Source organism: Theropithecus gelada, chromosome 3 (assembly GCF_003255815.1).
Source record: "Theropithecus gelada isolate Dixy chromosome 3, Tgel_1.0, whole genome shotgun sequence".
NCBI lineage: Eukaryota > Metazoa > Chordata > Mammalia > Primates > Cercopithecidae > Theropithecus > Theropithecus gelada.
Window position 1 is genome coordinate 89,135,907 of NC_037670.1, and position 27,864 is coordinate 89,163,770.

Sequence of the window (27,864 nt, forward strand, 5' to 3'; positions counted from 1 at the left end):
TTGTGATGCAACTGCCTCAGATAAAGCCTTTACAGAATCTCAAGGTAAGGGCAGGCTATTCTCCACTAGAAAATTGGAGGACACAGCTTGTGCCAGCTCAGAGTTCATGGAAACCTGAGGATTCAAGATTCTCAGCTCACCAACACAAATGTCCCCATCCTGTGATTTAGGGTTCCATTCTTTTTGTGTCAGCACTGACTTGGGTGGGGACTAGCAAGGCTGTGCATTCTGTCTCCTTTGCAGCCTTGCCACCTTTACTATTAGATTTGGGCCCCACCTTTACTATTAGATGCTCTGCATCTGCAGATGAGTTTCGTAAGAGTGCTATAGAGGGGCTCTGGCTTTCACAGCATTCCTTGAGTTAAATGGCTATCGTGAGCCTGTGTCATTTTCTTTTTCAAAGCTCCTAAAGCATTTCAAAGTTGCAAGTGAATACTTAATCTTTATAATTTCCACTAGTCCCATTTCATTGTAATGGCACAGCTACTGCATAACCTAGCACTTCCCCTCTCATGTGCACTTCATCCAAATCCACTTAAGTAACTGATCCGGTCACAGGATACTATCCTGAGTCTTTGCTGTCAAAGGCCATTCCTGGTACTTACCATCTTAGCTTGAGTTTATCCCTTGCCCAAAAGCAAAGCCTAAGACAAATGTTCTTATACCTGTAAGTGTTGTTATACAAGTAATTTATTTGGGAAGTGATCTGAGGGAACCAGAGGGAAGGGTAGAAGAGTGGAAAAGGAAAAAAGAGAAAGATAACATAGGGATGTATTATTATTGAGTTGGCCACTGCTATGGGTGACTGGAGCTCAACGTGATAGGATTTTCTGAGGAAGTTTATGAAATGCATTGCAGAACTGTCTTCCCAGCAGAGGGAAGGGAGAGCACTTATCTATCAGGCTTCCACCTCCCATTAGTCAAGAGTGGCCCCAAAGTCACTAGCTCCCCAACATCTTTGGGCTGCATATGTAAGATACAGTGGGGTTCCAGTGGACATCCCAAGCCACAGTGTCAGAAGATCCCTGCAGAAGGAAGCAAGAGAGCCGTGACATGGGCCCAAGACAAGGTGCCATCAAATGGCTTCTGCTATCAGAAGTCTGCTGGAAAGTGTTCCACAGCAGTAATGGAGTAAGAAATGGGGCCAAGAGGATTTGCAGTGGCACACAAGATGTGCCCAGTACGTACGTTATAGACAATGGGTAGTTGACAACACAACTTAAAAATCAGTAGATAGCTTCGGCCTGAGAAAGATGATTGAAAAAAAAAATCAGTAATATCACTAGAAAATGGTTGTATAATTTTAAGATACATTTTTTATTTAAAAGCATAACATTACAAAGTTTGAGAAATAAAAAAAAGATTTTAACTATTTTTTGTTTGCTTTGTTTTCTTGTTTTTAACTTACTATTTTGAATGACAAAAAAGTGGCTCTTATATATTTGTCCGAAACCCTTGATAATATCTTTGTTTAAATAGCCTGAAACAGTTAAATTATTATGTACTAAAAACATTTACTGTACTCTCAGACTGACTCATATAAAATAACCTCATTTGTCAGGAGAGAGAAAGGTACATACAAAGTAGTAAATTATGAGTTTTGACAAAAGTAATAGGCATTTTTAGTTATTTAAATAAATTAAGGAAACATCCCAAAAGACATTTATACAGTAAAAAAAAAAAAAAAAAAAGTAAATCATTTCAGGAAAAATAAACTGTATTATTACATTTAAATAAACATGAAAAAGATACTTGGATGATGGTTTTAATTTATCCAATAGTCTTCATGAAGGTTTTGTAGCTGATGGCAATGGAGCTTTTCCTTTCCACTTAGCAGCCTTTTCCATTTTCATCTGTAAATTTAACATATTTATTGATATAACTTGTAAACCATTCTAAAGAAAATAAAAACTTGCAGAAAACTCATTCAGATTCATGTCACAACCATTCCACAGTTATTAAGCTGCTAAATACAAAAGCCAAAATCTGTTAAAGGGACATAATTACACATTTTTAAATGGTTTTATTTTAATTTTACAGAAGCATTTTAATAAAAGTAACATGAATATTGCTTTAGAGAAAAAAAATTAATTTCAATTGCCACTAAAATTACAAGTGCTAAAATGACTAAACTTACATCCAGCCTATGCACATTCCCTACAGAGTTACATAATGCACCTAATCCACCTGGATTCTCTCTGGAACGTGGACTGGTTTAAGGATAGTTTCCTATAATTCTGGTTTCTATATTCCCAGTTACCTTTCTAAAAGCCTTTTCCTCCTCCATTGTAGTTAAAGCAAAAAAGCAGCACACATACCCTAAGCAGTGGCCTTCTAACTTTTTAGACACATAGAGACCTTTTCCAGGGGATTAAAGACCCCAGAGAACACAAATCCAACCTGCCTCCTACTCACTACCACTCACATTCACACACACCAATTTCCAGAGGCAACCCCACTGCCTTACCTCTGCAAGAGAAGGGGAGAGCAAGTCAGGGCCCATGGTAGAAGGCAGGCCCTCCAACCTTCTGAACTGATAGGAATAATATCAAGAAACCAGGAGAGACCTGGTAAAACCAGTCTATCCAATCTTATCAAACTGCAAGTAATACAAGCTTCCAATCATAAAACCAGATTAATCTAACCTCTGTCTCCTCCACATTTATTCCCTCTCTCGCCTCTTTGAGTTGGGTTGGGAACCTCATTCGGACACCATACACTCATATCATTCTTGCAAACCGTATCAAACAACAGGTCATCTGAAGGACCCCCAAAAAATACCCTATTCTAGGGCAAAAATTATAGGTTTTGATGTCAAATAGAAGAGAAAGTGAATCCTACTTCTACCATTTATTAAGCATTTGGGGCAATTTATTTAACAGTTTTACATTTGTAAAAAAAAAAATGTCATAGTAATAGCTACTCCTCAGGGTTGTTCTAAAGCTGTAAATAATATATATAAAGATCTAGGCACTTAAGCACTCGATAAATGCTAGACCCTTTTCCTCACTCATTTAAAACCAAGTGCTAGATTTGTAGAAACATAAATTTTTAAGAAGCAAAGATGCCAAAATACAAACAAAAACCAAAGCAGTGTTTGTCATTTGAAATAGTACGTAGCAAACACATCCATCAACCATCTAGTCTTTTTTTTTTTTTCTTTTTGAGACAGAGTCTCGCTCTGTCGCCCAGGCTGGAGTGCAGTAGCACAATCTCAACTCATTGCAACCTCTGCCTCCCAGGTTCAAGTGATTCTCCTGCCTCAGCCTCCCAAGTAGCTGGGATTACAGGCATGCACCATCACACCCAGCTAATTTTCGTATTTTTAGTTGAGATGGGTTTACACCATGTTCACCAGGCTCATCTTGAATGCCTGACCTCAAGTGATCAGCCCACCTCGGCCTACCGAAGTGCTGGAATTACAGGCGTGAGCCACCGCCTCAGCAAACCATCTAGAGTCTTAAAAGCAAAGATACCTGCTCCTCTTTCTTTTGTTTGTTTTGTTTTTTTGTTTTCGTTTTTGTTGTTTTCTTTTGTTTTTTAAATTTCCTGGCAGGAATACAGTGCTTTGCACCTAGCAGACCTTTGATATTTGTTTCCTTAATAAAATTCTCCTTTCTTGGGGAAAAGAGACCAAGAATCATCCACAGCAGAAGAAAATAACTTGAACTGATATAGAAAAGCAACTTCTCAAGAGGATCTAAAAGCAGTGGGTAAACTATGTTACCACAGAGGTCTCACTTATCAAAGCCCACTTACACTCAGCATAGATTCTTCCCTGCCAGATGTTGCCAATGATTAGCAAAGAATGCAAGCAAAAACCAGATACACACATGGCATTGCTCTTGCGAGAGGCTCTGAACTATCAGACACACAGCTTCCTAATGATCCAAATGGTTTTGGAGTAAAAGATGACTACTAATAGCACATATGGTACGTGTCACCTCAGAGGAAGTTATTTAGGTATAGGCTTCTTAGTTTTTATACTCCATTAATCACACATGGTGGAGAGTTTATAAGCTGTATCTCATAAATCTATAAATCACAGAGGCTAGAAAGTTATAAACTACATCTCATAAATCCATAAATTCCAGGGTTATGTTATTTTTTTTCCCCCCCAAGACAGAGTGCTGCTCTGTCGCCCAGGCTGGAGTGCAGTAGCACAATCTCGGCTCACTGCAACCTTGCCTCCTGGGTTCAAGCGATTCTCCTGCCTCAGCCTCCTGAGTAGCTGGGATTACAGGCGCATGCCACCATGCCCAGCTAACTCTGTGTGTGTGTGTGTGTGTGTGTGTGTGTGTGTGTGTGTGTGTGTGTGTGTGTGTTTAGTAGAGATGTGGTTTCACCGTGTTGGCCAGGCTGGTCTCAAACTCCTGACCTCATAAGCCGCCCACCTCGGCCTCCCAAAGTGCTGGGATTATAGGCATAATACACCCAACCTATAATAAACAATCTTGACAGGCCAGGTATATCCTTTAAAACATTCACAAATAAGAATTCCTCTCCTTATCTTCTCACAAGCAAACACCATTGGCATGTTTTCAAAGCAGTCAAAACTCCAGGTTTCTGGAGAAGGGATGGAAGGAATTCTAGAACCTAGTCTCCCATAAGCCTGTGAGGAAAAACTAAAACTTGGCCGTGAGTGTGTGTATTCCAAGAATGAAGAGTGATTTGATTATAACTTTATACCCTGATGCTGCTGCAAAAGTTGCCTTTTCTTCCATCACTCTGAAACATTTCATCTCCCTCGCTGACATCCTACCACACCTCTTTCCCCTTGCTATGGTCTGAATGTTTTTATCCCCACAAAATTCATGTTGAAATCCTAACCTCCAATGTAGCGGTATTAGGAGATGGGCCCTGTGGGCAGTGATTAGATCATGAGTGCAGAGCCCTCATGAATGGGATAAGTGTCCTTATAAAAGAGGCCTCAAGACCCATCATGCCCCTTTTACCATATGAAGACACGGCAAGAAGATGCTATCTGCGGACCAGGAAGCAGGCCTCCACGAGACACCAAATCTGCCGGCACCTTGATTAGACTTCCCAGTCTCTGAAACTGTGAGCAATAAATTTCTACTGTTGATAACCCACCCAGCTTTACGGTATTTTGTTACAGCAGCCCAAACAGACCCTTAAACCACAATTTTTGAAAAGAACTTTCTGCAGTGATGGAAATGCCTTGTGCTATCCAATAAGGAAGCCACTAGCCACATGTGGCTACTAAGCACTTGAAATGTGATTGGTATGACTGAGGAAATAAACATTTAATTTTTAAAATTTAAATTTAGCCTTATAGAGCCCCATATGGAGAGTGACTAAAGCATGGATATAGAATGTTTCCATCACTGCAGAAATCTCTATTTTCTAGCTCTGACTTAAATTCTGTCCTCTCCCCTTCGACTTCAAAATTCTTAAGCTACTCTGTCTCCAACTTACTTCCTGAATTTACTTAATATTCAACTTTTTCCATCCTTTCAGTTACTCAACAAGCTCTTGTCTAAGAGTCGTACAGGATACAACAAAAAGTGGCGGGAGTATCTTTACTTTTGTGGAGTTTATTACCCGGCTGGAGAGATAATGATGTCCACAAAACAACAACCCTAAAGAAAGCACTTGCAGCCATGTGGATGAAATACTATTCCCCACACCTCATTAAGCCAACATTCTTTCATCTAGTAAAACAAAAAAACAAAATAAAACTCTCAAATATGAACATGGCCATGAAACATATCAAAAGTATAAGAAGTTGACATGTATGAAAGTATCAATTATATTTGTGTTAACTTTTTTAATTTTCCATAAATTCATAATTCACTAAAAACCTATTACGCACAAAGCACTGTGCTAGGTGCTAGGGAAAATATAAAGATGAATAAAACACTGTGCTTATCTCCAAGGCATTTACACCCTGGTGAACTGAGTCACTTTCACTTACAGCTGTGAACACATCAAGACTTCACTTGTTGAGCCCTGGAAATTGTTAAAATATGTTTATGTTTAATGTTCCATTTCTTAAAGAATATTGGGTAATTTTTTTTTTTTTTTTTTTTACATGGAGTTTCACTGTCACCCAGGCTGGAGCGCAGTGGCACAATCTTGGCTCACTGTAATCTCTGCCTCCCAGGTTCAAGCGATTCTCCTGCCTCAGCCTCCCAAATAGCTGGAATTACAGGCGTACACCACCATGCCCGGCTAATTTTTGTATTTTTTTTTAGTAGAGACGGGGTCTCCCCATGTTGGACAGCCTGGTCCCAAACTCCTAACCTCAGGTGATCCGCCTGCCTTGGCCTCCCAAAGTGCTGGGATTACAGGCGTGAGCCTCTGTGCCCAGGCGTGTATTGGGTAATTTGAACGAGTCTGGATACACCTAAAAGCCTCTAAGAAGAATAAGTAATACATATTAAGAATTCAAAACAGACGCCAGGCGCGGTCGCTCACGCCTGTAATGCCACTCCTTTGGGAGGCCGAGGCAGGTGAATCGCGAGTTCAGGAGATCGAGACCATCCTGGCTAACACGGTGAAACTCCATCTCTACTAAAAATACAAAAAATTAGCCGGGTGTGGTGGCGGGCACCTGTAGTCCCAGCTACTCCGGAGGCTGCGATAGGAGAATGGCGTGAACCCGGGAGGCGGAGCTTGCAGTGAGCCGAGATCGCGCCACTGCACTCCAGCCTGGGTAACAGAGAAAGGCTCCGTCTCAAAAAAAAAAAAGAATTCAAAATATACTCAATCTTTATTTGACAAATATTTTTAAATAAAAAATAAAGGTACACATATAAAAAAAGAAATTCAAGATACATATAATTTACAAATCTGCTGATATTGATGTTTATTACTGACAATTTTATTTGCACATTTATCCAATCTTTATGGCCTTCATAAATAAACCAGTGTATTAAATATCATGTTATTCTCTAGCCCTGTTTCTGCGTAAATTATTCTAATAAGCCTCAAGGCCTAATACCAACTGTGAGTAAAGACTTTATAAATTATTTTCAAGGATGTTCCACATTCAATATATAATCGTTCTAGAGCTTTTGCTACAAGTAAATGCTTAATGCAAGTGGATTTCCTCAAAAACCTACCCTTTCCTGGTATCGTCTCTCAAAGAAAGCCATATCATCCTCTTCAGGTCTCCTTAATGAAGAAACTTGACTACTTGTACCTACTAACAAGGAAAAAAAAATCTAAGTAATGTATTTATATCATTACATATTCCCCTGAAATAAAAGAAAGAAAATTTTCTCCTGCCAGGTGATAATGTTTTATTTTTCAAACCAAAAATGGCCTAAATGAATAATTGGTCATACTACCTAATTCTCTTTTAGAGAGAATGGCATCACAGGACAAAAGTGTTTTTCACTAGCAAACATTCCCAAACAGTCCACAGTTCATATTAAATAGCTATTCCGTATAAGAGTACACTTAGTTTTGTCCAACTACTTTTTACATTTTATAACTAGAAATCCATGTTACACTTTGAGATAATGCACAAAAGTAATTATTGAGGTTTGGTATTGGCAACCATAGTAATGATAGTACCTGCTTCAAAATGTTTCAAAACTCAACTATTTTATCCATTTTTCACGGTACTCACTTTGTAAAATGGATCAAGCACTAATTTACATGCTGAAAGGAATTTTAAAAATTGCTTCTGTAGGAAAAAGTCTGGTTTTCTTGGTAGGTGCCCCAAGAGCCTAATTTCACAGAAAAGTTCACCTTCGTTGCAAGTGAATGTCTTCACTGGGTCCCTTCATTTCCAAAGCAGAATAGCAACCTGAACACTCGCGCTTCAGTTTCTAAAGCATATGAATTCACCCTCAATCAGCAACATGTAACTCCAGACAATCACCAGAGTACAGCTACAGTCTGTCGACTATCTTTCACAAAAGTCTTACTGAGAAGAGTCAGAAAGGATGGATGTTTAGAATAAGTGTTATCTACCCATTCCTCTGGAAACTCTGGGTCTATCCCTGGATCATGTGGGACCATTTGAGCCAAACCTCTTCCAGACTCATCTACACTGAGTTGCATTATAATGGCATATTACCATTTATCTAGTAAAATGGTATATCCCAACTCTTCAAAGGTGACTATCAGGCCAGGTGAAGTGATTCACACCTGTAGTCCCAGCACTTTGGGAGGTGGAGGCAGGTGGATTGCTTGAGCTCAGGAGTTCGAGACCGGCCTGGGCAACATGGCAAAACCCTGTCTCTACAAAAAAATTCAAAATTTAGCTGGACATGGTAGTGCATTCCTGTAGTCCCAGCTACTCAGGAGGCTGAGGTGAGAGATCACTTGAGCCAGGGAGGTGGAGGTTGCAGTGAGCCAAGATCACACCACTATACGCCAGCCTGGGTAACAGAGCAAGACTCTGTCTCAAAAAAAAAAAAAAAAGAAAGAAAGAAAAGGTGACTATCGGAAACAAGCAAATGTCTGCTGTATTTGCTGAAATACAGCAGCAACTTTTACTTTAGCCACTAATCACTGAGGATCATTATACTGACTTAAAATCCAGCATGCCAGGCCAGGAGCAGTGATACATAGCTACAATCCCAGTGCTTGGGGAAGCTGTGGCAGGAAGATAGCTAGAGGCCAGGAGTTTGAGACCAAACTAGTCAACAAAGCAAGACCCTGCTGCAAAAAAAAAAAAAAAAGTTTTTTTAATTACCCAGGTGTGGGGGCACACCTGTACTCCTAGCTATGTGGAAGGCTGAGGCAGGAAGATCACTTGAGCCCTGGAGTTCAAGGTAACAGTGAGCCATGATCACACCACTGCACACCAGCTTGGACAATAGAGCAAGAACTTGTCTAAAAAAAAAAAAAAAAAAAAAAAAATTCCAGCATTGGTGTAACATTCATTAGCACTGAGGAACTCAGGCTTCCTCCTGTCTAAGAAAGAAAAACATGTAATTAACTGCACTGTCCTCTGTGCCTTGGCTGCCACTAAACTCAGTCAAAACTGAAGTTTAAACAAAGCAATTACATCAACCTTGAAAGCTGCCACAGTTGTGTCCTTTTCTTGGCTTCTTACTTCTATATACATTTTATCACTATGTACTAAGTTGTATGTTGCTTTTGCAAGCAGCCTTAAAATCCCTTGTGGGGAATGTCTAGGTGTATGAAAATACAGATAAATCAAAGAAAATTCTCATTTTAAAATATTCTAAAATACTAAATTTTAAATACCTAATAAGTCATACAAATTTATTCTTCTTGTTTTCAGTAAGGGAAATATAGAATACTGGTGCTTAAAAATGAATTGTAACTGCTCTTAATTTATACATGATAAAACCCTGCTAGCCTATGGTTATCACTGGATTACGCCTCTTTGGGAAAACCCAAAGGCAATTAGTCCACCAGAGGGCCCTCTTATTCAGACACCAGAGCATGTACCAGAACAAGGTTTAAAACTTCAAATTATAGTATTACCAGAATCCTTTAAATTCTCGGAGTTAGCTATTTTTCCCAACACAAAATGAAGTTGCTTGCTTTTTCTCAGTGTGTGGCTTACACAAAAGAAAGTAAAATGATAGCTTAACTTGAAATTAAATTATTGTAATAATGAAAAAAAGAGAGATGCCTGGAAAACAAATCAAAGCTCCATATTCTAATTTACTACATCCAAAAACAGTTCTAAACTTCATTTCATTACCATCTGTTAATGTCTCTGGAGAAGAACTAGATGATGCTTGAAACGCTTTTAGGAATGGGTTGTCTACTGCCGTAATGGGAGATTCTAAAAATTCAACTGAAGGTGCACCTGAGAAAACAACACATGGAGAATAAAAATTAAATATTTACAGGGATACAAACAAGTTATTACTTCTAATATAAATAAATTGGAACCTCAGCAGAATCATTAGAAATTCCTTCTATAAAAAGAAAAAAAAAAATTAGACTGGGTGTAATGGCTCATGCCTGTAATCCTAACACTTTGGAAAGCCAAAGCAAGAGGACTGCTTGAGGCCAGGAGTTCAAGACCAGTCTTGGCAATATAGGGAGACCCCATCTCTACCAAAAATATATATATAAAAATTAGTTGGACATGGTGGCGTGTGCCTGTAGTCCTACCTCCCTGGAAGGGTAAAGCAGGAAGATCACTTGAGCCCAGGAATTTGAGGCTGCAGTGAGCTATGATCACATCACTTCACTGGATCCGGCCTGGGCAACACAGTGAGACTGTCTTTTTATTTAGATTTTTGTCTGACATATAAAGTAAAAGCAAACGGGTAAAAGTATTCTGCACATTTCTGAGAAATTTTCACAGAAGAAAAGAATATTATGTACCTATGTTAGCATAGAAGTTCAAAACCTTAATATATAATAGTTATAACACACTATCAAAAGCAAGACATTCATAATAAGGAACCTCTGGCTGAAAAGGGTAGAATAAGTGTATTTTTACTTTATTCCTTACTAGGAAGCCATCTGAAAACAAAGTATGAAAAATAAAGAAGAAAGTGCCTTCTTCAGTGAAATGAGGAAATATCCACAACTCCAAACCATAAACTAGAAAGACTAATTGCTAAATACATTGACTTCTGGACCAAAAGGAAGGAAGCTTCGGAGAAAATGTGTAGCTGCTCTGCCTTCTTCACAAACCACCACCTTCCCCCCACACTGCTATCTCTATACCACAGGTGAAGGAAAAAGTGAACTTTTGGTCCTAACTGGGTTAGAAGTTAGCCCCATCTTATAAACAGTGTGGGATGATTGCTCCGTCTCTCCCCGCGCCGCCCCCTCCATCCCCAGTGGCTCCCATGGGGCATGTGGGAATATGAGAGAAGGCTCTGGCCCACACAGGTCCTTGTGCTGCCCTCTGGCGGTTGCAAGTGCTACTGATCTCAAATGCTCAACTTGAATTTAATAAGTTGGTCTCTCAGCTTGATAGGGCCTGGTAGCCTTATGCTTGCTCCCACTGTAAGTATAGACTCCCTCAATACCTGTCACTTCCTCTATTGAGTCCCCCAGATTAGGGGACCCACCTCCAGCTCTGCCCCCTGCTGTGATAGATGGCATGGCTGGCCCACTGACTCACAGGTCAGCTGCCTTCTCACACCCCCAGAGAGCTGGAAATTATGGACTCCTTCCACATCAAAAAGGAACCAAATTCCAGCAAGAGGTTTCCTCGGTCTAGGTATCTACATGGCTAATAGAGCTGGAGTCCCTCTGCCCCTAGGTTCCTTTACACCTGAAATCAGAACAAAAACATTTTATATTTCCTCTCCTTAACTCTCACCTTTCTTCACCCCACCTTCTTTCATGGACCAAAAGGAAGAGGTTTCCTTTCTCTATAAAATCATGTGTCACATAAGACATTTTAGTCACCAATGGGCTGCATATACAATGATGGCCCCATAAGATTATAATAGGGCTGCCCTATAATAGTGTAACATTTTATTGATTTATTTTGAGGCAGGGTCTCGCTCTGTCACCCAGGCTGGAGGGTAATGGTGCCATCACAGCTCATTGCAACCGCTACATCCCAGGCTCACGTGATCCTCTCACCTCAGCCCTCACCAAGTAGCTGGGATTACAGGCACACACACAATACCATGCGCGGCTAATTTTTTGTATTTTTGTAGAGACATGGTTTCGCCATGTTGCCCAGGCTGGTCTCAAACTCCTGGGCTCAAGCGATCTGCCTGCCTCAGCCTCCCAAAATGCTGGGATTACAGGCATGAGCCACTGCACATGGCCCATTTTATTTTTTTATGCCATATTTTTACTGTACCTTTTCTATATTTAGAAAAATTTAAATATACAAATACCATTGTGTTACAACTGTCTACAGCATTCAGTACAGTAGCATGATGAACAAGTTTGTTGGCTAGGAACAAAAGACTATACCACGTAGCTAGGTGTGTAGTACACTCTACCATCTAGGTTTATGTAAGTACACTCTATGATGTTCACATAACAAACATCAACTAACAATGCATTTTCCAGAATGTATCCCCATTGTTTAGTGGCACATGACTATACCTTTGAAGATACTTAGTGTTAAAATACTAGAAGTCTCTAAAAGGCAAAGATGCCAGCTACCACCATTATTTAGCATTGTTCTGGAAGTACTAGCCATTTTGACTGGTCAAGAATAAGAGTCATAAATATTGGGAAGGAAGAGGCAAAAACATTATTTTTTAAAAATAAACTAAAAATTGAGTAAAAACTCTAAGATTAAGTAATAAGAATGGTAACAAAAGCAATGAAATACTTTTGCTTTTTTATAAACAAACAATAATCAGTAAGAAGATATAATGGAAGAAAAAATATCTCATGTATGATACTAATGAAAAAAATTGGCCAGGAATGGTGGCTTACACCTGTAATCCCAGCACTTTGGGAGGCCGAGGCAGGCAGATCACCTGAGGTCAGGAGTTCGGGACCAGCCTGGCCAACATGGTAAAACCACGCCACCACTAAAAATACAAAAATTAGCCGGGCATGGTGGCACGCGCCTGTAATCCCAGCTACTCAGGAGGCTGAGGCAGGAGAATCACTTGAACCCAGGAGGCAGAGATTGCAGTGAGCCAAGATCATCCCACTGCACTCCAGCCTGGGAGACAGAATGAGACACCATCTCAAAAAAAAATTAAATACCTAGAAATAAACTTAATAAGGTTGTGCAAGCCTTCTGGGATAACAACTTGAGAATTCCACTTAGCTGCACAGACAAATAAATGAAAAGATAATATTTAAAAATATCAGTTCTACATGGTGGCTTACACCTGTAGTCCCAGCTACTCAGGAGTCTGAGGTGGGAAGATTACTTGACCTTAGGAGTTTGAGACCAACCTGAGCAACATAGTAAGACTCTGTCTCTAAAAAAAATATAAAACGTAAAATATTAGCCAGGCATAGTGGCATGTGCCCATAGTTGCAGCTACTCAGGAGGTTGGGTGGGAGGACTGCTTGAGCCCAGGAGTTCAAGGCTGCAGTGAACTATAATCATATTACTGCAGTCCAGCCTGGGAAACAAAGCAAAACCCCATCTTAAAAAAAAAAAAATTATTTCTACATTCATCTACATATTCAATGTGATCTCAATTAAAATAATAGAGTGTTTATACCTTAACAAAATGATGCCAAAGTTCTGAAAGAATTAAAACGTAAGAATAGGTCAGGAAAATTCTGAAGCAATAAAATGAAGTCATAAATATTAACTAATTTATTTATTATAAAGCTGCAGTAACGAAAACAACATAGTAGCTGTACACAAATAGCCAACAATGTGGCAGACTAGGGAGCCCACAGAAATCTTCGGGTTGAACCCAACCCTGCTACTTCTTAGTTGAATAACACTGAGCATGTTATTTTACTTCTCTGTGCTGCGTATCCTCATCTGTAAACTAGGAATAATAATCTAACTCACAGAGTTGTTGTGAGGATTAAGTGAAATAATATATGTGATGTGGCTCAAACAACTGCTGGTAGTACAGAGTTGCAGTCATCAAACATCATCATCATCATCATTTTTTGACACTGGTAGTTGGGTTTTCTTTAGCTGTTGCTTGAACCTAACACAATTACGCACCCATAAAACTGCAAAAGAATTTACTTATGAAATTTAAGAAGCTAGTTATAAAATTACCTAGAAGAGAAAATGCACAAAAATATCAAGACAATCTTGAAAACAATCACAAAGACGAGGAATTTACCACATCAAATATCATGACATACCAGGAAGCTATCGCAAAAAAATAAATATATATATATATGTATAAAATATTGGCACAGGATAGACAAATAGGCCAATGGTACAAAATGGAGAATATGACAGAATATGGTAGAGTTTCCATGGAATACTATGCAGCCATAAAAAAGAATGAGTTCATGTACTTTGCAGAGACATGGATGAAGCTGGAAGCCATCATTCTCAGCAAACTAATGCAGGAACAGAAAACTAAACACCGCATGCTCTCACTCACAAGTGGGAGGTGAACAATGAGAATACATGGACACAGAGAGGGGAACATCACATACAGGGGCCTGTCGGAGGGTGGGAGGCGGGTGGAGGGAGGGCATTAGTACAAATAGCTAATGCATGCAGGGCTTAAAACCTAGACGACAGGTTGATAGCTGCAGCATATCACCATGGCACATGTATACCTATGTAACAAACCTGTACGTTCTGCACACGTATCCCAGAACTTAAAGTAAAATAAAAATAAAGAATACGGTAGAGTGTCAGATGATTTGGGAAAGAATGGTGCTTGAATAACTGGCCATCAATTTAGACAAAAACTGAAGTTAGACACATCTACCTCACACTTTCACAAAAAATAAATTACAGATATATGAAAAAGCTAAACATAAAAAAATACTAAAATAAAATGCAGGAGAATATATTTATAAAACTGAAATAGGAAAGGCCTGTCTCCAAAATTTTTAAACTGTAAAGAAAAAAAAAATTAAGTTAAAAGACAAATGACAGGTTGAGAGAAAATGTCTGCAAAATAAATAACAAAAAAAAATACAGAATAATAAAAAGACTTCCTATAAGTCAATGATAAAAGATAAAAACAAAAAAAAAATGAGCAAGGGATATGAATAGGCCATTCACAGAAAGTGAAATGGCCAATAAATATGAAAAGATCCCTGTCTCACAAATAACCAGGGAAATCAAATTGAAACAACAATGACAATTTTACACATCAGACTGGCAAAAAAATCAAGTTTAATAATATCAATGATTAGCCTAAATGTGAGGAAAATAGGCAAGCTAAAGCATCAGTAGAGGAAGTAAACACAAGCAGAGCATTTCTGGAGGACATTTTGGCAGAATGTATTAGAATTTTGCAGGTTAACATGCTCCAGTAGTTTTACTTCTCTGTATCTACCTTAGAGTCAAATTCATGTAAGGATACAGGCAGACAAATTCAAGGATTTTCTTGGCAAGATTGCTTGTAATGGCAAAAAAAGATGGAAATCTAAATGTCATGAACAAGGAAATGATTAGATAAACTGCTATATCTATAGTGTGGAATACCATACAGCAGTTTAAAAGAATGAAGTAGACTTGTGTGTCCTGACACAACAGGCCTTTACATTTTTCTAAGCTAAAAAACAAGTAAAGCCAGGCATGGTGATGCATGCCTGTAATCCCAGCTACTAGGAAGGCTGAGACTGGAGGATCGCTTGAGCCCAGGAGTTCAAACCTAGCCTGGACACCATAGCAAGACCCTATCTCTTAAACAATAAATACAAATAATTTTTAAAAATTAAAAAGTAAATAGTAAAATTGTATGTTAAAGAAAAATTAATTGATGATAGCAAATGACCCTCGGGGAAAGAATCAGACAAAGAGAAGTATTCAAGGGTGCTTTGCAATTAATTTCTCTTATTTTTCCACTTAATTTCTATTGTTTGAATATTTTACAAGAAAATATACACTTGTATGGGCCTGGCATGGTGGCTCATACCTGTAATCCCAGCACTTTGGGAGGCTGAGGCAGGCTGATCACCTGAGGTCGGGAGTTTGAGACCAGCCTGACCAACATGGAGAAACTCCATCTCTACTAAAAATACAAAATTAGCCAGGTGTGGTGGCACATGCCTGTAATCCCGGCTACTCGGGAGGCTGAGGCAGGAGAATCGCTTGAACCTGTGAGGCTGAGGTTGCAGTGAGCCGAGATCACACCATTGCACTCCAGCCTGGGCCACGAGAGTGAAACTCTGTCTCAAAAAAAACAAAAAAAGAAAAGAAAATATACACTTGTATTTATGTAATTTTTAAATGAAAAAATACATGCTTGTTGTAAAACAGAAAAAAAAAAAACTTACACACAAGTGTTTCGAGTAGACAGGGAACACATTCTGCTCCCCAGTCCCACTCAGCTCTCAGAAGGATCCATCTACCTTTAACAGTTTAGAATAGATCCTATTAAACTTTCCCTACATTATTTACAACATATATGTATGCAAGAAGATATATGTGTGTGCACACACATACATACATATTTTACTACAGAAGTGATTACATGTATATACATGTATGTTCATATACACACATGAACATAAGCCTACTGTTTCCAAAATGAAATGGATACAATAGCATAAGTTACCTACAGTAGAGTAACAGATAAACTATATCATATCAAATAAAATAAATATTATTCAGCTATTTCAAACAATGGAGATGTGGATTCAAATTTGAGTACAAGTATTGGGATGAGAATGATCTCTGCCACGTGCTTTCTAAATTCTATAATGACAATACATTATATGGTAGCAATAAAACCTCTTTCTTGGATACTAAATAGGTCTGAAAAAATAAAAAATAAAATAAAAATTTTAAAAACCTCTTTTAAAAAATAAAAATCAAATGAGAGAATGTTTTCTGAAAGAAAAATACTATGAAGTGCTTAACAAATATAAGCCTTCACTATTGCTAGCATACATAAAAACAATACGATGGGCTCACATTTCACATAGCATCACTTACCAATCCCACTGTCATCTAACCGCATGTAGCCTTCCGCCAGTGAGCTGAAACCAGTTAATCCTCCCATGGCTGCATAAGGAACATCCTGTCCCACTGGTTTTCCCTGAGCCAATCTTTCTTGCTTAGTTTCCACTACTGTGTCATGGGCATATGCAGGCTGACCACAAGCACAAGTGAAGCAGCTATGGAATCCTGAACACTTGGAACCTGAATCAAGATGTAAAGGGAGTTAAATTCTTAAACGTCCTATGTTGTCTGCCCTAAAGACACTTAGCCTGGCAAAAGCCAGCTGAATCTAGATCCTCTGGCCCCTGTAACTCTTACCTCCAGCCACTGAACTCCTTCCTAGCCACTGTTCTTCTAAAACATGCTAAAGCAGTAACCGGATACAACACAGGAAAAAAAAAAAAAAAAAAACTGCAAAACACAAGGACTAAAAGAAATTGAAGAGCCAGGTAATGCAGGCCCTCTCCTCAAAAACGGAATTATAAGCGGCATGGCAGGGACAGCCCAGTGGCCAGGACCAGGTGAAAGATAATGTAGAAATCTTCCTACAGATCAACTCCCCATAAAAGCCAAATTGGAAGGCCAATCTGTAGACACAGAAAGGGTGTAGTGGAATCTTGTTCAGCAATAAAAAGGAAAGAAGTATTGATATAGGCTACATGGATGAATCATGAAAACATCATGCTAAATGAAAGAAGTCAGTCACAAAAGACCACATATTCTATGATTCTATTTATATAAAATGTCCAGAATAGGCAAGTCCAGAAACAGAAAGTAGAGTATGGGTTGCCTAGGGCTGGGGAGAGAGCAAAGTAAGGAATGACTCCTAGTGAATATGGAGTTTCTTTTTGGGGTGAGAAAAATGTTCTGAAGTGTATTGTGCTGGTGGTTACACAACATTCATGCTGATTATAAAAAATCATGAAGCTGCACATTTTAAATAGGTTAATTGTATGACATGTGAATTACGTCTTAACAAAGTTGTTGTATGAAAAAATCAAGCCATATTGTAATGGAGGCCAGAATATACCATTAACAAAATCTTTACCCACTCACACCTCTGACAAACATATATGGGAACAGCCAGACACAGTGGCTCATGCCTGGAATCCCAGCACTTTGGAAGGCCAAGGTAGGGAGATCACTTGAGGTCAGGGGTTTGAGAACAGCCTGGCCAACATGGTAAAACCCTGTCTCTACTAAAAACACAAAAATTAGCCAGGTGTGGTGGCGAGTGCCTATAATCTCAGCTACTTGGGAGGCTGAGGCAGGAGAATCACTTGAACCCTGGAGGCAGAGGTTGCAGTGAGCCAAAATCACATCACCGCACTCCAGCCTGGGTGACAAGAGCAAAACTCTGTTAAAAAATAACAATAATTATTTTTTATATATATATATGAACCAAGGCATATAAATAAATCAGTTTTCTCCAACTACTTCCATATTCAGCCAATGAAACATTTATTCCTGCCACTGCCATTAAAAATATTTTATTACATACTTCATCATAAGATTTCAACTCAAACTACTATAAAAACAACTGGATTGACTATCTCCTGAAGGAAACTAATGGACTACCACTCTACCTAGTTCAATGGATGATCCAGTGTAAGGGCAAAAGGCGTAGAGGTTGGAATTTGGGTACAGGTATTAAGGTAAGGGTGCTACTGCAAACGAAGTATTAAAATGATCATGCTATGTTAATCTATCAGCAAGCCATAAAAATTTTTTGACTTATAAAATGCTTTTTTAAAATCTATGAATAGAATTTAGTTGATTCAACTCCTGTATTCGAAAATTTGAATCAGAGCACATCTGGTAAATCTTTTTTTTTTTTTTTTTTGAGACGGAGTCTCGCTGTGTCGCCCAGGCTGGAGTGCAGTGGCCGGATCTCAGCTCACTGCAAGCTCCGCCTCCCGGGTTTACGCCATTCTCCTGCCTCAGCCTCCCGAGTAGCTGCGACTACAGGTGCCCGCCACCTCGTCCGGCTAGTTTTTTGTATAGAGACGGGGTTTCAACGGATTAGCCAGGATGGTCTCGATCTCCTGAACTCGTGATCCGCCCGTCTCGGCCTCCCAAAGTGCTGGGATTACAGGCTTGAGCCACCGCGCCCGGCCCCTACATCTGGTAATTCTTTAAAATCCATTACTATTACTTAAATTATCTGAACTACATGAAATGAGGGTTTATGATTATCAAGCATACCATTAACTCTGAATTCTTCCACAAAAATGAAATCTTAGAGTATCTATCCATTGAATTTTCCTTAGTTGTTTCATATTAACGCTATAACTGAATGTTAACGCCACAACTAATACAATTGAATATTAACTCTACAACCAGTACAAAGGCACGTTAAATATTCAAGGAAGACATATAAACATTCTGAGTTTATGTGTTTATAATTATATAACTCACATATATTGCACATAAAGCCAGGCGCAGCACTGTGCTGATCAGCAAAGTGTTTGCACCTGCAGCGAATGGGCTGGCTGCCATTCAAGGGGACATAAAGGTAAGCCCTGCACTGGCAGCCAGTCACTCGGCAGGGCAAATCAATGGGGCGCTGCTGAGGAATAGTTTCCAAGTCAGTTTTATGTTGTTTATACCTAAAAAAATGAGAGAGAGAGAAATCTGAACACAATACAGGTATTATCAAAAATTACAATTTCTATTATATTAAAGGCAGATACGATTTTTAAGATTATTAATGTTTTATTATTCTTCATAGTAAGGTGAAAATAAACTCTCCTACATATAGTACTTGTATCAGCATGTTGCTTTGGTCAGAGGAAATCTTCACTCTTTTAGATTTCTATTTTTAGTTATTTAAGAAGCTGTTTCACAGCAATACAAAGAATAATTATATAATTTCCTCAAAACACTTACCTCTACAGATTCCTTAATATAGAAGCACAACCTAAGAGTATGAAAAAGTTCAGGTCGGGTGCAGTGGCTCAGGCCTGTAATCCCAGCACTTTGGGGGGCCGAGTCGGGTGGATCACCTGAGGTCAGGAGTTCGAGACCAGCCTGACCAACATAGAGAAACCCCGTCTCTACTAAAAATACAAAACTAGCTGGCCATTATGGCACATGCCTGTAACCCCAGCTACTCAGGAGGCTGAGGCAGGAGAATTGCTTGAACCCAGGAGGCAGAGGTTGCGGTGAGCCGAGATCGCGCCATTGCACTCCAGCCTGGGCAACAAGAGCAAAACTCTGTCTCAAAAAAAAAAGAAAAGAATGTTATTTTTATCAAAATGCATTACTTAAATTTATTTCCATATGTTTGCTACTTAAAATAGAAATACATTCAATAAATGCGTATTTATGTAATTTATTTTAATATAACTTTTGACTTCAAAATAAATTATCAATATTTTTGAAAGCCAAAGCTCCTTCTTATACTACTGTGATTTTCTTAAATAAGACCACTCACTTTCTTCTCATAGGTGATATTCAGTAAAATAATACTAAATTTATTATTCTCAATATTAATCAAAGAAAAATCCAAATTAAAATGAGATACCATTTTAACTTAGCAAAAAGAGTCAAAGTTTTTTAAAACTATATGTAATACACAATGTTATCAAGACTGTTACGAAAGGGCCAGGTGCCAGTGGCACATGCCTGTAATCCCAGCACTTTGGGAGGCCAAGGCAGGTGGATCACTTGAGCTCAGGAGTTCGAGACCAACCTGGGCAACACGATGAAACCCCGTCTCTACTAAAAATACAAAAATTAGCCAGGCATGGTGGTGCATGCCTGTAGTCCCAGCTACTCAAGAGCCTGAGGCAGGAGAATCCCTTGAACCCGGGAGGCAGAGGTTGCAGTAAGCTGAGATTGCGTCACTGTACTCCAGCCTGGGCAACAGAGTGAGGTTCTGTCTCAAAAAAGAAAAAAAGAGTGTTACAAAAGAACAAATGCTATTTAATAATGTTTCAAGAAACGTTAAGAGGTCCATTCTTTGAACCAGAAATTTCATTTTTGGAAAATATACCCTAAGAAAATAATTCCATTTATAGAAAAAGCTTTATGCATACCAATAATATTAGCAATAGTACTTACATCAGCTACATGATACACACACCCACACAACATAAAAGAACTAGTAAGTAAATTACTAGACAACAGGTTTTCAAACCTTTTAGCGGTGAAACCTCTTTGTCAAATAACATCTTTTATAGAACGAGAATACATAAAACAAATGCAGAATTGGTTAGAGCAAGAGGAAGAACAGAATAGAGTTTCCCCTTCTCCTAACCTGCCCTTCCACCTGGCACACCCCCAAGGCTCTCTCACAGCTCCGAAGAACACAGATAAACACCACTGGACTAGCTGGACTAGCTGGCAGGTATTTAAAATCTTGTTTTTGACCAGCACATAACAACGTGGAAACATATTTCTATGATTTCTGTCATTAAAAAGTGGCTCAGTATTTTACGCAAACACATAATTAACAACAGTTAAATGAACCATGTAAAGAAAAAGTCAGGCCGAGCACAGTGGCTCATGCCTGTAATCCCAGCACTTTGGGAGGCCAAGGCAGGGGAGGCAGCCTCAGGATCACCTGAGGCTAGGAGTTCGAGAGCAGCCTAACCAACATGGAGAAACCCCATCTCTGCTAAAAATACAAAATTAGCTGGGAATGGTGGTGCATGCCTGTAGTCCCAGCTACTCGGGGGGCTGAGGCAGGAGAATCGCTTGAACCCATGAGGTAGAGGTTGTAGTGAGCCAAGATCATGCCATTGCACTCCAGCCTGGGCAAGAAGAGTGAAACTCTGTCTCAAAAAAAAAAAAAAAAAAAAAAAAGGAAAAAAAAAAAGTCAAAAAAATTTTTTAAAAAAAAAAAAAAAAACTAGCAGCTGGCTTTGGGTAGTGAGCTGCTTCTATATATTGTATATAGAATATATTCTATGTTTCTATATATCCCCTATTTTCCTTAATAATCATATATCACTTTTATGGTTGGGGGAAAAGTTTGGAAGAAATCTCACTGAGTGGATCAGTACTAAATACAATAACTTCTCCATCAAAGTTGAGTTGGGTCAGCTGAGCATGGTGGCGCACACGTGTAATCTGAGTACTTTGGAAAGCCCAAGGTAGACAGATCACTTGAGCCCAGAAGTCTGGGCAACAAAGCCAAACCTCTTCTCTACAAAAAAATACAAAAATTAGCTGGATGTGGTGGCACACGCCAAGAAAAACAGTATAAGAACTGTACAAAAACACAGTGCCTCTGGCCACAGCTACTTGGGAGGCTGAGGTCAAAGGATCGCTAGAGCCCAGGAGGTCGAGGCTGCAATGAGCCAAGATCATGCCACTGTACTCCAACCTGAGTGACAGAGTAAAATCCTGTCTCAAAAAAAAAAAAAGTTGAGTTGGATCAATTCTGACGTTCAAGTCCATGCTGTATAAGTTATACAGAGATTAGAAAGTGGCACTAAATTTGTGTAAGAATAAATTATAAAACTATCACAAACTTACCAAACCCCTCTTTAATTCTGAAAGATATCAACACATCTCTTATCCTCCATTCCTCCTCAGTGTTTTTAGCTGGGGTTGCTAAATAAATTTATAGTCAATCTATATACAACATTACTCATCCTAGCAACTGCCTAACAAACTCTGGCAAACTGCAACTCTGTAAATAGCAACTATACAAAGAGTCTCTGTGAAAGAGCCCCAGAAATTGCTATCAGAATAGGGTGGTTCCTCTTGGAACTGAAAGTTAAAGTTGCTGCCTGAAAACATGGAATAGGTTCAGAGACTTTTCTGTGAAGCAGCTTAGGTATTCTGAACTTTACAACTGTAAGACAATAGCAAAATTTAAAGTAGAGCACACACACAGCAAAACGCAAAGTTCAGACACAGACAACTCAAGTCAAAAACTGGAGCCTCACTTCCTTCCTTTCCTTTAGGCACTTTTCTTGGAACATGACCATTTGTAATGCAAAGCAGTGTGCTTGTTTGTTTAAAGAAAGGTATCAACATAGCAGATCCTTAAGGTATAAAAGGCCATTAGTAAATTTGAGGAGAAATGTTTATACTTATAGATGGACGGCATGATCAGTGTGGGCCAATTCAAGCAATGCTTGATGACCCATTCTCCACCTTCTCCAGTGATGTGAGATGTAGGTAGACTCTGCTCCCCAGTCAAACTGAAAGACCCCTGGCAAAGCCACAGGGCCACCAAACATTTTTACCAATGGCAAGAGAACTGCTTAAGGTGGTAAGACTCCATGATGTGCGCTAATAGGATATGATGGAAAAATTTTAATTATAGCTTTAAAAACCTTTAGATAATTTTTGTGGGGTTTGTTTTTTTTGTTTTGTTTTGTTTTGTTTTGTTTTGAGACAGAGCCTCATACTTGTCGCCCAGTCTGGTGTTGAACTGCTGACCTCGTGATCCGCTCACCTCGGCCTCCCAAAGTGCTGGAATTATAGGTATGAGCCACTGCGCCCAGCCAATTTTTGATTTTTAAGAGACAAAGTTTCACTCTCTGTCACCCAGGCTGGAATGCAGTTGCACAATCACAGCTCACTGCAGACTAGAACTCCTGGGCTCAAGCAGTCCTTCTGCCTCGGCCTCCCAAAGTTCTGGGATAACAGATGTGAGCCGCCATCCCCAGTTGATGATTTCTACTCTACTACATAAAGGACAATTGTTAAATGTTTCTCAATCATCACAATTTGTAGAAGTAAGATATGCTTAGCTTTTTATTTTCTAATTATCAAAAAACTTTGCAATAAAGTATCTTACCTATGTGTACAAAAGCACAGTGTCTCTGGGCCCACAAGTTTACAATCCATCCCTGTTGGTGACCGCCAGCTCACAAATAATCTGTTTTGTAAGCGCAGAGGTAAAACTTTTCTTTTGTATTCTTCATATTCTTCAGGAGTAAAAAGTTTCCCTCCATCATCCTCACCAACAATTCTACAATAAAAATATATATTTCTCTTAAACTTTGAGTATTTATTTTCCGGGTGAGCTATGACCAGGCCACTGCAAATATTAAATAAATTTGTAAGCTTTTATTTTATAAATCTGTCTTTTCTGACAGATGTGGCAGGCCAGGTCTCCGTAACACCTGTTACTGCACTGACTGAGTGGTGAAGTTAAATACTAAAAGCTGATAGAACCAGTGTCCTTATACAAAGGCTGGAAAGTAACAACAGCCCACAAAGAGTTTTGCCCAGGCCTTTCCTGGGCCTTGCAGCATGACAAGATAACGAAGGAATTCTTAAAGGACCCATTTAGGACTAAACAAGTTTTACTGGGGGTCTGAAGAAACTCCCCAGACCTCCACAAACAAGTTTATTGGGGGTCTGAAGGAACTCCCCAAACCTCCATGATTTAGCATGAGACAAGACAAGAGTAATCACCCCAGCACCTGGACCCATTTAGATTAAGTAAATTACTGAGGCTCCAGAGGAAGGTCTTCAGGACTCAGATCTTAGTTATAGATTAGAAGTTAATCATTTATGTCTTTAGATAAATGCACACTTACACATAAACATATAGCTTAAAAGGTATATAAGCTCTGGAAAACTTTGTAATTTTGAGTTAGTCTGCCAAGATCTTCCAGGCCTTCTCCCTATAACCAGTTACAGAAATAATCTCCCTTGTTTTCCAGTTCGTCTGAATCGCATTATTGGGCCATGAGAACAAGCAGCCCAACCCTCGGTTTGATCCAGAAACATAGGTGCCTCAGCCATGAACCTAGTGATGGGTGAGAAAAGAAATCTTTTCTCCCTTAACTTCCTATACAAGAGGGTTATTAATAGGAAAAACAATGAATTCATAACACAACTTTACTGATCCAGGTTTATCAACAGAGGATTACCACATATTCATCTCAGTTTTTCCTTTGATACTGAAGCAAAGATTCTCATTCTTCTCATTAAAGGTAGAGCCTTAACTGCTAAAAATTCTAACATTTTCCTCCTTTGAAAATGTATCCCAAAAAAGTACAAAAAATATCAAAGCAGAAGCCAATATGACTAATTTCCATACCTGTCTCCAAACCCTGGCCAGGGGTTTAAACATGTGGAACCTAAATACACACTTGGTTCAGCAAAAGCTCAAACTACATTTGTGTATTAGGTAATCAGGTTTATCATTGTTTAATTTCAGAAGTAAGAACCCAAAATTTTATGGGAAAATATTAAGCCCCCACTATTTCTATGAAACGAAATTAAGAGTTGGCCTCCCTGGAGGAAAAGAAAGCACACCTAAAAGAAGTTTTTCCAAAACTGAAGACATTTCTCCCTGAAAATACTCCCCTTGAAAAGTCACAAAAAGTGATATTTGTAGAATGCTACATGCTTTTTTATGCAATACATGCTTTTTTCCATACTTTGAAGCCTTTAGCTGAGGTAGAAAATAAAAACCATTGCTCTATGTGCTTGCCATTAAAAAAAAAAAGAAAAGAAAAGAAAAACCAATGTATAAGCTATGAAATAATCAAAACTATCTTCTTTACACAGACAATCTAGATACATAATAGCAAAGAAACAAAGGGCATTTATTTCTGAGTTAAATTTTGGGCCATTTCACTTTCTTGTACCTATTAAGAATACCAACAGGTATTAAGATCTTAAGATAAATACGGATCTTTAAAAGATCTTTTAAAAGTAAGATGTCGTTGGTATTTAAGTACTAAACCAGTGCAACTCAAATTTTATTGTACTTACAGAATCCCCAGGGGATCTTGTTCAAATGCAGATTAAAACTCACAGCACAGTGGTTCACACCTGTAATCCCAGCACTTTGGGAGGCTGAAGCAGGCGGATCACTTTAGGTCAGGAGTTCGAGACCAGCCTGGCCAATATAGCAAAACCCCGTCTCTACCAATAATGAAAAAATTAGCGGGGCGTGGTGGTGGGCGCCTATAATCCCAACTACTCTGGAAACTGAGGCACTGAGAATTGCTTGAACCATGGAGGCAGAGGTTACAGTGAGCTGAGATAGCGCCACTGCACTCCAGACTGGGCAGCAGAGCAAGACTCTATCTAAAAAATATATATATATATATATTTATATACCTGTATATAAATGTATAAATATATATGTGTATATATGTTACTCCCACAGTGTGAGTAACAAGGCTGCATGCTTCCCCTCCCAACTGACTCCCACCAAAGCACCTAGACAAGACCAAATCCAGGAAAACTCTTAGGAAGGAAAGTTTGTTTCCTTCTAAACTCATATTTTGACTCATCTTCCCACCCCACCTTCCCAGCCCACCTTTTCACATCTAGGCACTCAAGTCCTGTTTTCCCCACTTTTCTAAGATCCTGACGTCAGTAAAGGACCTAATAATCTCTTTCAGAGGGAAGTGTTTCAAGTTATTTATGATTGCAAAAATAATTTCCCAGCTGGGCACGGTGGCTCAGGCCTGTAATCCCAACACTTTAGGAGGCCAAGGCGGGCGGAACCCAGGAGTTCAAGACCAGCCTGGGCAACATGGTGAAATCCCGTCTCTACAGAAAATACAAAAATCAGCTGGGCGCCTGTAGTCCCAGCTACTCGGGAGGGTGAGGCAGGAGAATCACTTGAACCCAGGAGGTGGAGATTGCGGTGAGCCGAGATCGCGCCACTGCACTCCAGCCTGGGCAAGAGTCAGACCCTGTCTCAATAAAATAAATAAATACATAATTTCCCACCAGGTCTGCCCTAACATGTTCGGAGGTAGGCAAGAATTAACTGGAGGCCCACAATTCACATATCTAAATATCCAAGTTATCAGTCAACACCAGCTCCAGCAACTTGCTCCCAGGCAATAGCTCTGGAGAACTGGAGGCTCAAGGAGCCGGCTCTGCTCTGCGCGAGGACTGGATGGTGGTTGTTCTGACCCTGAAGCGGGCGTGGGAACTGACCCCATCAAGCTCCTAGCCCTTATTCTTCTGGCTCAGAATCTCCAGGCAGTTCTAAGGGTTACCGAAAACTACACCAACGGGGCAGTCGGAGCGCGGGAGAGCAGTCAGCTGGGGGGCCGTCTGCGCGCACACCTCTGGGTCATCTGGGTCGCCCACGATGCCGCAGAGGAGGCCCTGCCGCTCGCTCCGGCCTCCCTGGCCGAGCCTGGAGCGTCTCCCCTCTGCTTGTACACACACATCCTCCCGCCCCAACTCCGCGTCCTCTGGCGGCCCTCTCCAGGACTTCCCATCCGCCCAGATTCCGGACGATCAAAACCCCCAGGAAGCGGAAAAAGAGCGCGTCGCTGCAGGTGCACCAGCCTCGGTCAGGACCCAGGACAATTAGCCGGGTTCTCAGGCCAAAGGAGCGCCTACGTTTCCAGTTTCGGAAGGGGTTTCTCCAGAACACCAAAACACCAGTCGGTGCCTTTCTCCTAAAACCAGCACCTCGGGGTGGGGAGTGCGTTCAGAAGTTCACGGTTGACCCTATTACTGGGTTAATTTGATGCATGCTAACTTCTATAGCCTCTAGTACTCGATGTGAATGTTTTCAATGGCCATTTAAAAAACAGTTGGACCTCTGTATCAACTAGAGTTAGCCATCCTTCTTGGAAGGGAGCAGAGGGACCTCTTAAATGGCATCGGAAGACTCATCATTGCATAGAACTGCGTGGCCCTACAATATTTAATTAGGCAAAGACGAAACTGGAATTAATCTAGGCCTCCCCCAACAACCCAGGCAAAGATTCAGGGAACCCCCGCGGACACCCGCCGGGCCCCTGCCCTCGCCGTCAGCCCAGGGATCGTGGCCCCTCGGAGCGGCGAAGGGCCGGCCCGGAGCCACAGCCTCACCTCCTATACTCCAGGTACTCGTCCACTGCCGCCGCGCCGCGGGGAGGCAACGTCAGCCGCTCCATGGCCGGTGGGGAAGCCAAAGGCGCCCTCCCTGCTGGCCCGCCGACCGCGAGGCCCGACCCCGCCCCGCTCCCTCCAGGCGCTGCGCCCCGTCCGCCCGCCTCCTGATTGGCCGGGCCTGAAGCCCAAGGAGGCCGCGCGCGGCAACTGCGCAGGACGCGCGCCCCTACCTGGCAGCTGGCGCCAGGCACCAGAACCCCGGGCTCCGCAAGCTCAGCCCCGCGCCACGCATAGTGCAGTTCGCCGCCCTTCATAAACCTTGCCTCGATCCCCTCTCCCTTTCCCTGGACCGGCAAGTCTTCTTGTAAATTAACAAGTGACAAGGGAGTGCAGTGCCTTGCCTATAACAGGCGCATAGAAAATAGCTTATTTATTTGTACAGCTCTTTTCGCTTAATCCATCTCTTGAAATATAAGTGGTTTTGAGAAGGTTCTGCTTTAGTTTGAGGCCCGCCTCTCCTTAACTGTCGACCTGTTTCTAGTATTGGTGTTTTCAAAAACTCTGATGTGTGTGTATATATTATATATGTGTGTGTATATATACATATATTATGTGTGTGTGTATATATGTGT

General features: G+C 40.3%; 1 protein-coding gene across 5 annotated transcripts; it reads right to left on the minus strand.

The window, feature by feature from the left end:
- Positions 1-1,290: 1,290 nt before the first annotated feature.
- FAM221A (family with sequence similarity 221 member A) lies at positions 1,291-27,396 on the minus strand. 5 transcript variants are annotated; one of them, XM_025379551.1, is made up of 8 exons: positions 27,230-27,396; positions 23,220-23,393; positions 18,878-19,068; positions 16,454-16,660; positions 9,659-9,766; positions 7,089-7,171; positions 1,753-1,853; positions 1,398-1,549 (listed from the first exon to the last, which is right to left on the minus strand). In XM_025379551.1, the coding sequence occupies exons 1-7, from the start codon at positions 27,292-27,294 to the stop codon at positions 1,785-1,787; spliced, it is 897 nt and encodes a 298-aa protein (XP_025235336.1). In that variant the 5' UTR covers positions 27,295-27,396; the 3' UTR covers positions 1,398-1,549; positions 1,753-1,784. The 5 variants fall into 5 exon arrangements, with proteins under 5 accessions (XP_025235335.1, XP_025235338.1, XP_025235337.1 ...); XM_025379550.1 differs by having other exon boundaries at positions 1,291-1,853; XM_025379553.1 differs by lacking the exon at positions 23,220-23,393 and having other exon boundaries at positions 1,291-1,853.
- Positions 27,397-27,864: the final 468 nt, after the last annotated feature.